The sequence below is a fragment of the Neocloeon triangulifer genome, unplaced genomic scaffold (genome assembly GCF_031216515.1).
Source record: "Neocloeon triangulifer isolate White Clay Creek 2 clone unplaced genomic scaffold, ASM3121651v1 ptg000008l, whole genome shotgun sequence".
In the NCBI taxonomy this organism is placed as follows: Eukaryota; Metazoa; Arthropoda; class Insecta; order Ephemeroptera; family Baetidae; genus Neocloeon; species Neocloeon triangulifer.
In genome coordinates, this window is record NW_026775550.1 from 5342186 (window position 1) to 5356668 (window position 14483).

The window sequence follows — 14483 nt, forward strand, 5'->3', positions numbered from 1 at the left end:
AATAAACAAACACAAAATTTAAGGTGACGAATAAAAGTTTTGAAATAAAAATTACTGAAATTTCGTAATTGTTAATTGAATTTATTATTTCAAGAACACATTTATTGCAAATAGAAACTTACACAGCAGATGAGATGATATCTTATTGTTAATAATATAATCCTGTATCCTGAAAACTTTTTTAATTATTTAAATATGCTTTAAATATTGAAAGACACTATTTAAGGTATTTATTTTTGTTAACAATAATAATCTTAAGTGAATTTTTTCATAATATGTAATCAATTGATTTTGCTTTAATAATAATTATGTAGACGAAGCACATTTCACTTTTGCAAAATGGCCCAAAGACACACGAGAAAAGTGCCGCTTTTTTAATTAATCTTGGATACCATTCATCAGCAAAAGTTTGGATAAAAATTGACACTGAAAATAACGATAGTCTAATTTTAAGCTGCAACGATTCATAATAATTATTGTGTGTGAGAAACGTGTGTGAGTATGGAAAATTACCCTCATGCCAAGTAAAGCCAAGTCTGCTACATCTCTATTGAATCACAATATTTTAAGTTCATATCACTTTCCATTACAGCCACTTCTTGAGTTCGTCTTGCCTTATGCCTTCCCAATTCTAATATTCAGCTTCGCAAAATTATCATAGCGAAAGAGGAAGTACCAGGATTTTAGTGCAAATTGCTTCTAGATTTTGAGAGAAGAGTATGTCAATTTTTAATTTATTGAAAAGGATAAACAATTCACAATACTAGAACACCGATTTGCAAAATTAGCATATCAAAAATGATACTGCTACTGCTTTATATGGTGAAATATTTTCAAGAATCAATGCAACACCTCAGTTAAAAAAAACTAGTGAAATTTCAAAACTGCTTCTTCTCAGCGTTGATAAAAATGCGTGAAAATTCAATGATACATTTTATATTCCTAAAAGCGACTTGGAAAATGTTATTTCATTTTTCCCCCTTTAAGCGGTTTATGCATGCAATTTTGGGCATGATCAATCAATAGATTTTTCACCTCAAATCTGTCCAAAACCAAACACATTATAACACACATTTTATACCAAAACCCTCGCGGCACTCCAAAAAGTCACAACTTTTTTATGCAAATGTGAAATACGAAAGCGTGACCCGCACAATAATTGTACCCGAGACACTTAAAACGTGAAATTTGTGCACTTTTGGGAGCAGAATAAATCATAATTGGCTCTTAAGGTTTGTGCTGCTTTTACAATAATTAAAACACAGACACTAGGTAGTATTAAAAATGCACATAAAACTTCGTTATTCAAAAGCCTTTTGAGCAAAATCTTTTGTTCTCTTTTTTTAGAATCGCGAAATGTATGCATATGTGGTATTTTTGCCTGTTTTGATATTGTATATAATATTATTGAACCTATTTTTATTTCAACAGTTTTGGTCAAGGAGGAGAATTCAACATTTTTATGCTTAGCGATGTCACAGTTAGTGAATAATCAAGAAGCAAAGTTACAAAGAGCGAGAGAATCAAACAGTGCGCAACTAGATTCATTTTAGTCAAGCAAAAAGTAACATGTGGAATAAGCCGGTGAATTTTCATTTCAATATGAAATCCATTGGTATGTATTGATCACGTGAAATTGTGTGTGTTTTTTTTAATTGCTACAAGAAGATTTGAGTTTTGTCTTTAACAAATTTTGTATTACTTTGAACGACATTATAATATTTATCCTTTATTGCATCAGAGTAGAGCAACTTTTCAAAACCTCATCTAAATGGAATGCAATGTAAATGCAATTTTTCTCTTCTGCATGTTGGCCCGCCCCATGAGTTATGCTTTATTAAATGTATATAAACACCTAAAATTCAAAGAACAAATAAATCAATTGCCACGCTGACGCTGTTTATGTTTTTTGGTGCCTCTATCAGATTGCACTAAGAGAATTATTTTGTGGATCCCTTTTGGCCAACAGCGAAGAGAGAAGTCGTGCGCGATTTTACAATTATAGTCGTCTGGCAAATACCTTGATAAAACCGCAAGCCGCTAAATTTAAGTCATTGGTTCCTTTGCACAACTTGGACTACGGTGAAGACGATCGAAGCGGATTGAAAACGTGTACAGTCTTTGTCTAAAATAGGGGCATGCATGCCTGCAGGCTATAGTCGACGAGGCTGCCTTGGGCTAAGCCCAGTCCCGGGCCCATCATTGGCCTGATGGGTTCGATGAACGCCTGCTGGCCGAATCCCATCATTGGAAGGGCATGCAAAGATCCTCCTTTGAGCTGCTCCACCTGCTTGCCTCCGGGCTTGAGGTGCTCGAACGAGGGAAACTGGGGAAGACCTGACGGACCGGTCGCCCCCAACAGCAGCTCAAGCTCATCCATCTGAAATTCATCAAAATATGCTTGCAAATAAATCGAGTGTCCGCAATGACGATGGAGGAAAATTTCGCCTCTTTTGGCGTCAGGCTCGTTCAATTTTGATTGTCCAGAATGATTAGAAAAATAATTCCATTAGTATAAAAGATAAAAAAATCTCTCATTATTGGTCATATTGCTCCTTTTTAGATATTCCCCAATGGCTAAAAGAACTCAGAGAATATACAAAATTATGTCATCATCGCGTGGACCAAAATTAAGGATATGCCAGCAAAAAATGATGATTTTTTAAATAAAGTTGAACCCAAAAACAAAAATTAAAAAAAAATTAATTGGGTGGTGCCTTCTGTACCACCAATAAAGGGCACAGGACGACAAGACTTTGTCTTGGCCTGACCCTAAAATAAAAAAAAAATAAAAATACCTACAATAAAAATGGATATCAGATGAGGCACCAATTTTTTTCACTTTATTTTAATTTTAAATGATTTTTTTTTTAATTATCATAAAATATTTTGTTACATTGGATTTTTTCTTGACTTCGCGGATAAAAATATTTAGATGTAAAAAATTATTTTAGCCACAATGGTCATCCAGAGAATAAAACGCCTGCAAGCAAATACTTATGCAACCTGCCCGACTTGCAAAGACTTGCTATTGTATTCATTAACTTACCTTGGCAAGTCTGGTGCGCGGCGGCCGTGGCCTGTAGGGCACCTTGGCCGAGGCGTTCTGGCCGTGGTGTCGGTTGAAGTGCTCCTTCAGTTTGTCGCGCCTGGAACTAGCGTAGTCGCACTGCGAGCACTTAAACGGCTTGTCCTCAAGGTGGATGCGTTCGTGGCGGACAAGGTGACTCTTCTCGAGGAAACCGCGGCCACACGTGGAGCACGTGTGTGGCCGCACCCCCATGTGCGTCCGCATGTGCGAGCCTAGTTGCGATCGCTTAGGGGTTGTATACCGACACTGTGGGTACGAGCACTTATGCACCTCCCCTGTTAGCAAAATATTTAAAATTTTGATAAAAATAAAAATGTGGAGATGACATGATTTCCAATGAATAATGGATAACTCATTAAAAAAACCAAGAGAATGAATTTAATTGAATCATTACAATCATACAATAATTAAATTAAATAGAAAAATTATTAGACTTCATCTACCTGTATGTATTCTTTTATGAGCAATTAGGTGGCTGAGATACTTGGTCGAGAAGCCGCACGTGTCACACAGGTAGGGCCTGTCGCTGCTGTGAGTGGCCAGGTGTTGCTCCAGCGTCGATTTCATGCCGAAAGAGCGGCCACACGCTTCACCTGTTAGTTTCAAAAATATGTTTTGCAAATTCCAGCAGCTACGTACTTCAAATTACAAGTGAACGGTCTCTGTCCGGTGTGAGACCTTTGGTGCTGCGTCAGGTTGGGTTTGGTGCGACACTTGAAGCCGCACTCGTGGCAGCAAAAAGGTTTCTCGTCCGAGTGCTGCAACCGGTGGGATAAGACCTGGTGGATGCGGTCGCATCTGTATTCACCTGCAACCAATTCAATATTCAAAAGTCTTAAAATCTCCAGTGAATATTTTAATGTGGATATTCTTTGAAATTAAGCTCATTTTTTTTTTTACAATTATCACATGCGAAGGGCGGGCCAGGAAAGTGTTCCCTCATATGTGAGTAGTAGTCCTTGTTGAAGTTGCATGCGAACTCGCAAATGTTGCACTTGTATCGCACATCGTGAGCGTGAACTGTGGCTGCGTGCTGCTCCAGTTCAGTCACGGAAAAAGTTGAAAACTCGCACAAGTGACACCTGAGCAGAATATAAAAATGCTATTTTTTCAAATTTATTGTTGAAGTTACCTAAAAACTTCGTCGTCGTCTTGACCGTTGTCAGTGGCCATCGTCTCGGTGCAGGCGTCGTCCTGATGAGTCGAGCCTGGACTCAGATCAGCTTCATCCAGGGACTGAAGAGCCTGCATTTTCCCATGTATTTTTCGTAGGGCCTGCAGTCGGGCCGAAGGCGTTCTCCACAGGTGAGCGATTGTGCTCGATTTTCGCTTGTGCTTAGGCCTTTCTTCTAAAGTTTAAATGTTATTTGTTAAGTCAAAATTTTAGTAAAAGTGAGACCGTTTCTAATTGAGTCGCTGAGCGGCTCGTGCAAGCCCAGCAGGATGTGGTCATCACTAAATTCTTGAGCGTCATCTTGAGGGGGTTCTTCGGGCTCTACGGTTGCTGTTTCCTGTGGGTGCAAATTATATTTTACCTTAATTATATTTTACCCTTTCTGACACAAAAAGATAAATTCTACAGATTTTAGAATCAGTGCTTCTCTATACAATTTCCTGTTGGTCCAATATTTTTTTCATAAATTTTCCGAAAAATGGACAAAAAAAAGTGGTACACAAACATAAATAAATTTTATAATCGTCCTAAATTATTGGTTTAGACAAATCAGAGTGAAATACGAGTTGCAAAAGTTATTTTTAAAATTTTTCTTTTTGGTGGCTTAACAATTAAAAAAATCGGGCCTGGATATTATTGGTTTTCTCACAAAAGATCGTGATAAACATTCAAGGCGTTGATTTATCTACGGCAAGACAATGACGCGGCGCCATCCACGCAGATTAGCCTGCTGGAGAGGCACTCACTTTGTTGTTGAGGGCGTCGTAGGTGGGTCGGTATTGCGGTGGCAGCCTCTCGGCGCGCACCAGGTTCTCGAGCACCGCGTTCAGGCACTCGGTGCTGCTGGCGTAGAGGGCCTGCGAGTCGAGGTGACCTTTGACCTGCTCCTCGCTGAGGCCACTCCAATCGGCGACTATTTCTAGCAGGGTTGGGAATATGGATTCCCTCGTTGTCAGGTCGTGGCTGATCCAGCAGCAGGCAACATCCAGTAAGGTCAACACGTCTAGCTCCAAAGTCTGCACAAAATGTTAATATTTTGGCAATTTGCATCAGAAATGTTAAAAAAAAAATTATTTTTATGTAACAGCAACACGATTTTATAAATTAAAATTAGTAAAAACAAGTATTAATTAATTTATCTAACCTTATCAGATAAAAAGTCTTGGATTTGGTTTGAGGAGAATTGTAAAAAGTCTTGTTGCTTGACTATCTGGTGAACGTGAGCTCTAACGAATATTGCTACGTTTCGTATCAAATCAGTCATGTCGTATTTGTCGGCCAGGTGCCTGGTCTGCAAGCAGTTATCCAGCCTGAGGTTCTTGTCGAGGAACTCCTCGCAGTGCGTCTTGAGCTTGGAGACGAGGAAGTGGTTGGCCAGTCGCAGCATCTCGGCTACGTTGGCCTCGTTGATCAGCACGATTCCCGTGTACATGTAGTTAATCAGGCAGTGAAACACCTCTGAGTTCTGGCACGTCACCGTCAGTCGCTCCTTAACCACGCGGTGCATCTTCAGGATTGAGTCAAAGTACGGTGAGCATGAGGCTAGAACGCTGCGGTGTGCCCTGAGAATATAATTCACCAATTGGATTTTATAAAAAATGTAATTTCCAAAAAAATAAAAATTGTTAATAAAGAAATATTTAAAATGGCAAAAATAACAAGGAGATAATTTTTAATAACATAAATTTCAAGTAAAAACATGCATTTTGTTGAAAAATCGAATCTAAAATAAAACAATAAAATGTACCTGACGCGCGAGGGACAATTAAGTGAACATACAAATTAATTGTTTGGATCAGGTTGAATAAATAAATGAATTGACTTAAAATACACAAGCAAAAATTGAATTATTGTTGGTGATTTGAATTTAAAGTCGGCAGCCATAATTCATTTTGAGCTTTCTCGGCGGTGGTCAAGAGAAGACTGATTTATTGTTGTTTATTTATCCAATTAAAACATCACATTGTTTATTAATATATAAATAATGAAAATTATTAGACCAAACCCAGAGTATATTTTTTGATCGATTTTTTGTTCAAAACCTTTACACAAGTTCCATGCAGCTAGTTATTTATTTTATTATTATTTTAAAATTTGAACCCATTAAACCCACATTCAAATTTCTTATCACAACTTAGAAAAACAATATGCATTATATTAAGAATTTTAAAAATAAAAACGAATTTGGTATCTAATTTAATTAGTTATTTTTATCATAATTCATATATAAGTTTAGGGAATTTAGTTTAAGTAATTATGAATGAATGGTTGTTTTTAAAAATCCCAAAATGAAAAAAAAAATGGGATAGTTTATAATGTTTTGATTTTGACGAAAAATTAATGCTCAAGTGAGTCGAGAGCGATCGCCCACGCTGCGATCAATTGAAATGATGGAAGGGTCAAACAAAAATGGATTTTGGCAGTTCGTCGGAGTGTCGCGGCCCGGCGCGGCCCTTGGAGGGGTGGCTTTCACCTGAAGCTGCGTCCCTCAACGTAGAGGGTGACGTCGCAGAAGCGGCCCTCCTCGCGCTGACTCCGCAGCTTCTCGAGCATCGAGTTGCCGTGCTCGGACTCGGTGAAGCTCATGGAGCACTCGGTGGGCGCCATCCTCGTGTCCGGGCCTGCAGTCGGTGCTCACGTCCCGCTCATTATGCCCCTGCCGAACGCAACCCACAACACGGCCAGACTCGCGTAAAAAACACACCGACCGAGTGCCATTGATTTTTGCCCCTCTGTCTGGGGAACAGCTGATCCGGCGCAGACACTTGGCGTAGGTGCTGCGCCCGCCGCTCGAGGGCTAGGTCACGGTGAACTTTAACATTTTATGGGCTCCAAAAAAGACCCCCCTCCCCCTAAAAAAATTGAAACCATCAAAATTGTATGATTCCTTGAAACTTGTGTTTTCTTTGAAAATTGTGTTTTTTTTTTAACTTTGATACATGATATATGAGAATTCATGAATTTGCATTTTGCTTTACCTTCCAATTTTCAATCTTGATGCAATTTACATTTTTTTTTTAAAAAAAGCAAATTTTGCTCAATTTTCGCTAATCAAACTGGGTGAAAAATAAAAGTGGCCACTTTTTGTCTGGATTTTGGGTCAAAAGGGGTGAGCGAATTCGCAGGCAGTGTTGCCGTTTTACGATTTCCGGTGGGTGTTTCAGTCTGCGGAGCGACAATATCGTTATTGCCGCGATCATTAAGCACAAGTTCATGCGGGACAAACGGGCTGGTTTGCGACGCTAAATAATTCCAGCCCAATTAGAAGTAATGGTCCGGCTCGGAACAGGGCGTCGGACAGCAGCGCGGGGGTCGGGGAGCGCCTGCCGAAATCGCACGCACGCCACCCGCAACACGGCCGCGCACACCAGGCTGCCTACCCGCGGTGCCCTCCTAATGTGGTGCCGGGGCCTATTCAATAACACTTGATGGAGAGCAGCTTTCTAAAAATGGCTGGCTGGTGTGCGCGCCTCGCCCTTTTTCACACACACATACACCGAAATCACCCGTAATTACGCCCAACTTGGCTGCGTTGATGGAAATTCTGGTCGTTTGGTAATAAAAACTTGGACAATTTTTCCAATTTCGCAAAGAGCAGGAAAATTTTAAAATTTTGATTGTACTGGAAAGTTTTTCGCGAATTCTAATTGACAACTTGAGAATCGTTCTAAAAAATAAAAATACTTTTTATTTTAAACCGATTTTTACATAAGACTCTTGGTCTTCTAAAATGGTCAAATTATTGAAGCTATCCAGTGTTTAAGAAACTTCGTTTTATAAACTTCACACAGCAATTTGAATTTAAAAATAATAATTCATCTTCAAAACTTATAACTTTTATTTTAATAAACATTTTTTTTTTAAATTTTTCTTTCTTTGCTATTCACAGTTTAATTGTACTAAATTTCTGCATTCAAAGTTTTTTCTGCAGTTTTTATCACTATTATGCAACGGGACTCGCTATTAAGAGGAATTTCAAAATAAAGAAAATGTGAAGTTAAATAAAAAATAAAAAAATTATATTTGTCGATGAACTGAATTACACACACACGCAACTCACCCATTTATTTAGCCAGAGAACACTAATTCCTAATTAAAAACAAATTTTTCCCTGGCTAGGCGCTGGGGCTCAGTAGCTAGTTGCGTTTGGAGGGATCTAACGCGGCTACAGTGTAGCTAATGCCTGACATTTCACTTTGAAATGTCTTAAACAAAATTCTTAATGGTAATTTTTAATACAAGATTTGACTCCTAAGTTATATAAAGCAAAGGAAATATTAACATTCTTTAAATGTTGTTCTAAAAGCCGTGAAAATGATTTAGGGCAAACGGAAATTAAACTGTTACGACCGATTTCATGAATATCTCCATTTAGATGGTAAATTTATGAATTATTACCTATTAAGTTTTTGATTGCAATTTGGAATCTCAATAATTATTTTTGATAAATATTTAATATTTAAAATATAAAATATCACGTTGTACACGCAATAAATATTTAATAATATTATTTTTGTTATAATATAAAATCAAAACAACTGAGGCTCACAGCTGTGCATGCGGACTTTTTTTTATCTTGAACGCTTGTAAGTTTTGTCTTAATTTTTGCTAATGGTGGTGCCCTTTGGTCCAAAGAATTTCCTTTTGTTTGTAAATTTTACAGATCTCTACAGGTGCATTAGAAACGATATAATTTGCAATTCAATCAGAGTATTCGATTCAATTTCTAATATTTTGCAAAGCAAACAATTCTATTCAGCTCTATTTCAGTTTTTTAATATAAATAACACATATAATGCAATGCATCTTATATCTGATGCATCACATAAATCGAATAAATATCTCAAGACAATTACTCACAAATACAAAATTAATAATAATTAATATAATTTAGCAAGCGGAAGATTTTGTTATTCCACAAGGATATTTGAATTCAGTTTTGATCTTCAAAATTCTTGCTAGTGGTGGTGCCGTTTTGTCCAACAATTCCTTTTTTTAGATAATTTTTTTTCTTTCAAAAATTGTATGTAACAATTTGGACTAATAAGCAACAATAATAATCTCTGATTCTTTATTATATTTTTAAGATTCTAATTTTGGTGTATATTATTCTTGTGGTTTCGACAGAAAATCAATACAATGGAGAAAAATCATAGTGCACGCATCCCTTCCAGCTCATGCCTTATTCAGCGGCCCACCAAGGGACCATATCCTGTACATAATTCAGCTGCAGAGTGAGCGCGTCGGCTGGCGAAAAGTGGTGATCTTGAATTATGCACGTAATCATAGAATTTAATTCGACCCGCGCGCGGCTAAATAAATTAAACTGGTATCGATCCCGCGGGGGCCGCGGCGGCAGCCAAATTACATACAGAGCGCCACAACACGCACCCACGGCAGATATAACTGCGCCACTTTCCGCCGCATTTGCTTATATTGTATTGAAACACACATAATACTTATCTCGCGCTTATTTCATTTTTCTCCCCGTCGGAACAAACGGAAAATTATTTCACCCCTCCCGGACGCTGTGAATGGGAAAAGCACGCGACTTTTGCTCCGTTTGTTTCGTATCACAAACTCTAATGTTTTTTCTTTTCTTGATTTGGGTTTTTTCACGTGGAATGCGCATGACGAGCGGCCACTTTGTTCTCTGGAGAAGCGCTCTCGTGACTGGCTAGTGTTTGGAGGAACGTCGTGGTGGCGGCATGTGAAGGAAAAGGGTTACGCAACCTGGGAAGTGCGTGAGTGCTGCAGAAAGAGAACCCAGGTAAAAAACTGTTTCACTGATGAACGGTATTTTTTTCTCTCCCAGCAGCCGAGAGATTTGTTCTCTTGGCGGCGATTTTTCTTTCCTTTGTTGCTTCTTGATTGAAAAACAAAAATTATTGCTAGCCAATTTATTTGAGGAGAAATTTCACAACGTGATTACATTTTTTTTCTTTGTGCGGAAAAAAAATCGACAATTGCTACAGAACAAAAATTATAATTAAAAACTACCTATTCATAGCCTTATTTCAGAGCTTGTTATGTAATTTCAAGCATCGATTTAATTTATCCTAATATGCCGACTCATTTTTATCTGTGGCACTATATTTCGAGAAAATGGGTTTTGGTAAAAATGTAAATATTGGCCGAATCTTTGTTGATAAGATAACCGGCAGCTCTCTCGTTTCCCGGCTCTTATATTAAGATAAAAAATATTATTTAGCTAGGGTACAACGTACAACGTATGTTTTCAGATTTGGGCTACAGGAAGGATCGCCGCCAATGGTGCTGTGAGAAGCGGCGGAGCTGTTAACCTATATGTCGATTGGTACTTTTGACTTTAAAAGGCAGCAAGATGAGCCAAGGGGTCGATCACTTTTTCTACACAAATTTTGAAATATTACCGGGTTTGTATTTTATTTTCTACGTCTGCATTTTTTGAACACACTAGTTTCTTCTAAAAATATAAAATTTATCATTAATAAAAATAAAAATTATTTTGTTGTAATCCATAATTGATTGTTAATTTGATAGAAATGTATTAATTTCGTTACATGTAATAACAATATAACTTTTATTATTATTTATTCTTCTCGCGCATAAACTAAAAAGTTGAATTATCATTTTAAAAGTTATCGAAATTAGACAAAGTAAAGAGAGTCCTAAATCTCACTCATTATTATTATTTATTCTTCTCAGTGAATACAAAAATTTTAAATTGGAAAAAAAGAGAAGAAAGGGTTTACAACTAGCAGATGTCTGCTAAAACGCCCGACATCAAAAGAGACACGGCCGCCGCGGTAAACCCACTCAGAAGAAAAAAAATAACACAAAAACTTCCAAAATGATCTCACATAACCGCGATAGCGTTTTTTTTTTTTTAATGAAAAGTTGATCGCGTCTAACATTGAAAACTTCCCATGATTTGATTATGATAAATTATGATTCATAAAAATATAAAAAATATTTTGAGCGCCCTTTCCTGTGACTGACTTTATTAATGTTATAATATTATTATTTATTCTTCTCGCGCGGCTGGGGAAAAAGAGAAAAATATTTTAACTTGAAAAAAAATCACATCCCCTCTTATTTTGAGCCATTAAAAGTTTCGATCAAATCAGCTGTCCCAGTCAGTAGTGTGAGGGAAATTGTAATTTTTACTTACAAAGGTTCTTTGCCTGTGAATTAAAGTTTTATGATAAATAATAATGTCATTGGTTGTTATGTTACTTATACACATTTCAAGTCTCTTTCACTCCCTTAAGCGCAGACCTTTTGGAAGGAAATTTTTGTTTAGAGACAAAAATAATTTGGAAAATTTTTTCATGATTTAATCCGAATATTGTAAAATTCCAACAATTTTCTCCTAGATCCCAGAACAAAAGACTGGTTTCCCGTTACCAATTTCAATCTCGCCGTGGTTCTGGTTGCCGCCTATCTGATCTTCTGCCTCTTCCTCGGCCCTCTGCTCATGAAGAACAGAGAACCGATGCAACTGAAGAACAGTATGGCCGGTTACAATCTGACGATGGTTCTAGTCAGTGCTTACGTCGCATTTGAGGTACTCACTCTGATTGAAAACAATTTTAGAGCATAGAAATATTTTTTGTAAACAAAACGTCTTTTGCAGTCTTTCATGGGAGGGTGGGGCACCCACTATCGCTTCTTTTGCCATCCCATCGGCGCTCCTGACGACAAAAACTCCCTAAGGGTATGGATAAAATTCAACCAATTGGCACAAGACCTTTACTCAATTTTATCTAGATGGCCAAAGCGCACTACGTCTACTTCGTCTCCAAGTTTGTCGAGTTGATGGACACGGTAATTTTTACAAATAAATTTAAAACATTGGCTTGCAATAGCTGAAAAATGATTGCAGTGAGCTTCTGATAGAAATTAGGTACTCCAACTAAAATCATCTAGTTTGATTATTTTTTTTTATCGCTGCGTGAGTGGATTATAAAAATAATTCATAGCAGATGTGTTTATACCTCTGGATTGCTTGGCTTTGCCTTGCTTGCCAGTCACATTAAGCACCGTTTGGAATTGGCTAGACTTGTAAAATAATTATGTACATATAAATATATGCCTTTATTTGAACAAAAATAAACCGCACACGGTGATGAACTGATGAAAGACAATAAACCACGCTTAGAGGTTTGGTTTAAAAAATATAATACCTCTGTATCTCAAACTTTGCGGGGTTTCTGGTAGTAGATATTTCAAATGTGGATATTTATAAAAAATTGTAAATTATCAATGCGTTGCCTCTCCAAATATTGAGCTGCTTTTTGAAACCGCTACTCTTCAATGAAAATTTGAGACTTCAATTGACTTTTGTTTTTAGGTGTTCTTTGTGCTGCGCAAAAAATACTCTCATATCACATTCTTGCATGTGTACCACCACGGCGTAGTGGTGTTAATGGCTTTCTGCTCGCTCCGCTATCTGCCAGGTACATGATATTTTTAATCAATGAAAATCTACTTGTGGTTGAATTTGCATACTATATAAATACTAGATAGAAATGATTTTTTTTGATACCTGGGACTGGTTTAACTAGAAGGAAATCACAATTTAATTATTTCATTTCAGATGGACATGGAACTTTGATTGTGCTGCTCAATTCTCTGATCCACGTGATTATGTATGCTTATTATTTCCTGGCCGGGCTAGGACCCAAAATGCAAAAGTACCTTTGGTGGAAAAAGTATCTAACATCCATGCAATTGGTAAATTTTAATCAAAATTCTTTGCCTTTTATAAAGCCTATATTTTAATTTGTAGGTCCAGTTTTTGTTCACGTTGTCTCATGCAGCCGTAGTTTTCCACCCTTCGTGCAACTACCCTAAACCGTTGGTCATCGTTCTCATGATCAACTCTGGCATGTTCCTACTGCTTTTTGCAAATTTCTACAGGAAGAGCTATAAGAAGGAAAAGAATGAAGAGGGGGAATCGCACATAAAGAGCAAGAAATCTAAGAAGAACAAATAGTTACATATAATTTTAACTCTAGAAATATGTAGAAAGAATGTGGAAAATGAAACTATAGCCGAGAGATTAACACTTTTGAGTAAATGAGAAAATAAGAGAGAATGTTTTATTTTTTAAATTTTGCACCAGGTATATTAAATTGTAAATCAACAAATTGTGTTTAAGGAAAATTAAATGGAATATTTATTTTTTTGCCAAAATTATTTTATAATAAAAAGATTTTTTGTGTGTTCGTCCACAGACCTTTTAAACTTAACTAAAAGTTGAGCTGAAAATTCAAAACAGAATAAATATTTACAACATATTTTTTTTTTAAAATAAAATTAATTGATATTTTTTTTTAAATTTTAGCAAAGAGAATTTTTTTATTTGTTGAAGAAGAGCTGGACGCCAACTCTGGATCAGCCGTAGCATCACCAAGATTATTATGACCAAAACTATTTGCGGCAGTAGAAAGTTTTATCTGTAAATATTTAATTATTAATTATTATTTAATTATTATTATTATTGTTGTTTATTCTTCACAAATCAAGTCACATGGGAAAAAATAACAAAATCATAAAACAAAAAGTTCAAATGCTAAACTTTTGCTTTTCGACATCCTTCTGAGAGGTTTCTTTGCAAGTAGCAATCAAATTATCATATCAAATATACCATGAAGGCGACAAATTTGAAATTGAAAATCAGCAATACTGAATTGATTTGTAATTCAATAAGCCCACAATTATGTAAAAGATATTTGTATCTGATAATTTCTGCACGTCTCTCTTGCAGCGAAAAATAAATGCCCACTATTATAGAAATCTCGATTGGACCGCCAAGGAAAATAATGCCGAGAGTGAGAGAGAAGGCGAGAGCATGAGATGTTATGTAAGCCGCTGGCGGAAGAAAGATTGCTGGCAGATTAGCACACATTTCTAGCAGCCGAATTTATAATCAAGCACCAGCCGCTTTCATCACACACACTAGATGTTTTGCGGCACGGACCATTTTCAGCCAAATATAATAAAACGCGCGGACGACCAACACGACCGCCGTAACAAAAAAGTTTTGTTAACGACTAGCAATATGCAAGAAAATTAATTTTTGTTCTTGCTGGGTTCCGACAGTCTTTATAAATAAAAGAGATTTTTGTGTAATGTTTTAAGTTTTTTAAGAGTTTTATTTTTAAAAGAAAATCACAAAAAACATTAGCAAAATGTCGAATATGAATGAATTCCCCCGACAATTTGCACGTG

At 36.7% G+C, this 14483-nt stretch overlaps 2 protein-coding genes across 4 annotated transcripts in view; one reads left to right on the top strand and one right to left on the bottom strand.

The window, feature by feature from the left end:
- Nucleotides 1-98: 98 nt before the first annotated feature.
- The window catches only part of LOC132194872 (zinc finger protein 3-like), a 46910-nt gene continuing 32525 nt past the window's right edge, over nucleotides 99-14483 (bottom strand). For 2 of the 3 annotated variants that reach the window (XM_059616451.1, XM_059616450.1), the window contains exons 2-10: nucleotides 5410-5827; nucleotides 5012-5281; nucleotides 4491-4602; nucleotides 4224-4440; nucleotides 3992-4173; nucleotides 3741-3899; nucleotides 3535-3684; nucleotides 3050-3366; nucleotides 99-2380 (exon numbers count right to left, since the gene is read on the bottom strand). In XM_059616451.1, coding sequence (XP_059472434.1) covers nucleotides 2126-2380; nucleotides 3050-3366; nucleotides 3535-3684; nucleotides 3741-3899; nucleotides 3992-4173; nucleotides 4224-4440; nucleotides 4491-4602; nucleotides 5012-5281; nucleotides 5410-5772 — 2025 coding nt within the window. In that variant the 5' untranslated portion in view covers nucleotides 5773-5827 and the 3' untranslated portion in view covers nucleotides 99-2125. Of the gene's footprint in view, nucleotides 2381-3049; nucleotides 3367-3534; nucleotides 3685-3740; nucleotides 3900-3991; nucleotides 4174-4223; nucleotides 4441-4490; nucleotides 4603-5011; nucleotides 5282-5409; nucleotides 5828-6738; nucleotides 8066-14483 lie in introns of those variants that run through there. The other variant, XM_059616449.1, reaches the window with a different exon arrangement.
- LOC132194888 (elongation of very long chain fatty acids protein 7-like) lies at nucleotides 9417-13467 on the top strand. The gene is made up of 8 exons (XM_059616472.1): nucleotides 9417-10035; nucleotides 10508-10660; nucleotides 11624-11814; nucleotides 11884-11964; nucleotides 12018-12074; nucleotides 12601-12706; nucleotides 12847-12983; nucleotides 13039-13467. The coding sequence occupies exons 2-8, from the start codon at nucleotides 10609-10611 to the stop codon at nucleotides 13243-13245; spliced, it is 831 nt and encodes a 276-aa protein (XP_059472455.1). The 5' UTR covers nucleotides 9417-10035; nucleotides 10508-10608; the 3' UTR covers nucleotides 13246-13467.

Excerpts from the sequence above, each read along its gene's own strand:
- LOC132194888 (XM_059616472.1), top strand. The coding sequence starts at position 10,609 with ATGAGCCAAGGGGTCGATCACTTTTTCTACACAAATTTTGAAATATTA. Across the intron at positions 10,661-11,623 it reads AAATTTTGAAATATTACCGG|ATCCCAGAACAAAAGACTGG; the intron begins GTTTGTATTTTA and ends ATTTTCTCCTAG. Across the intron at positions 12,707-12,846 it reads CTCGCTCCGCTATCTGCCAG|ATGGACATGGAACTTTGATT; the intron begins GTACATGATATT and ends ATTTCATTTCAG.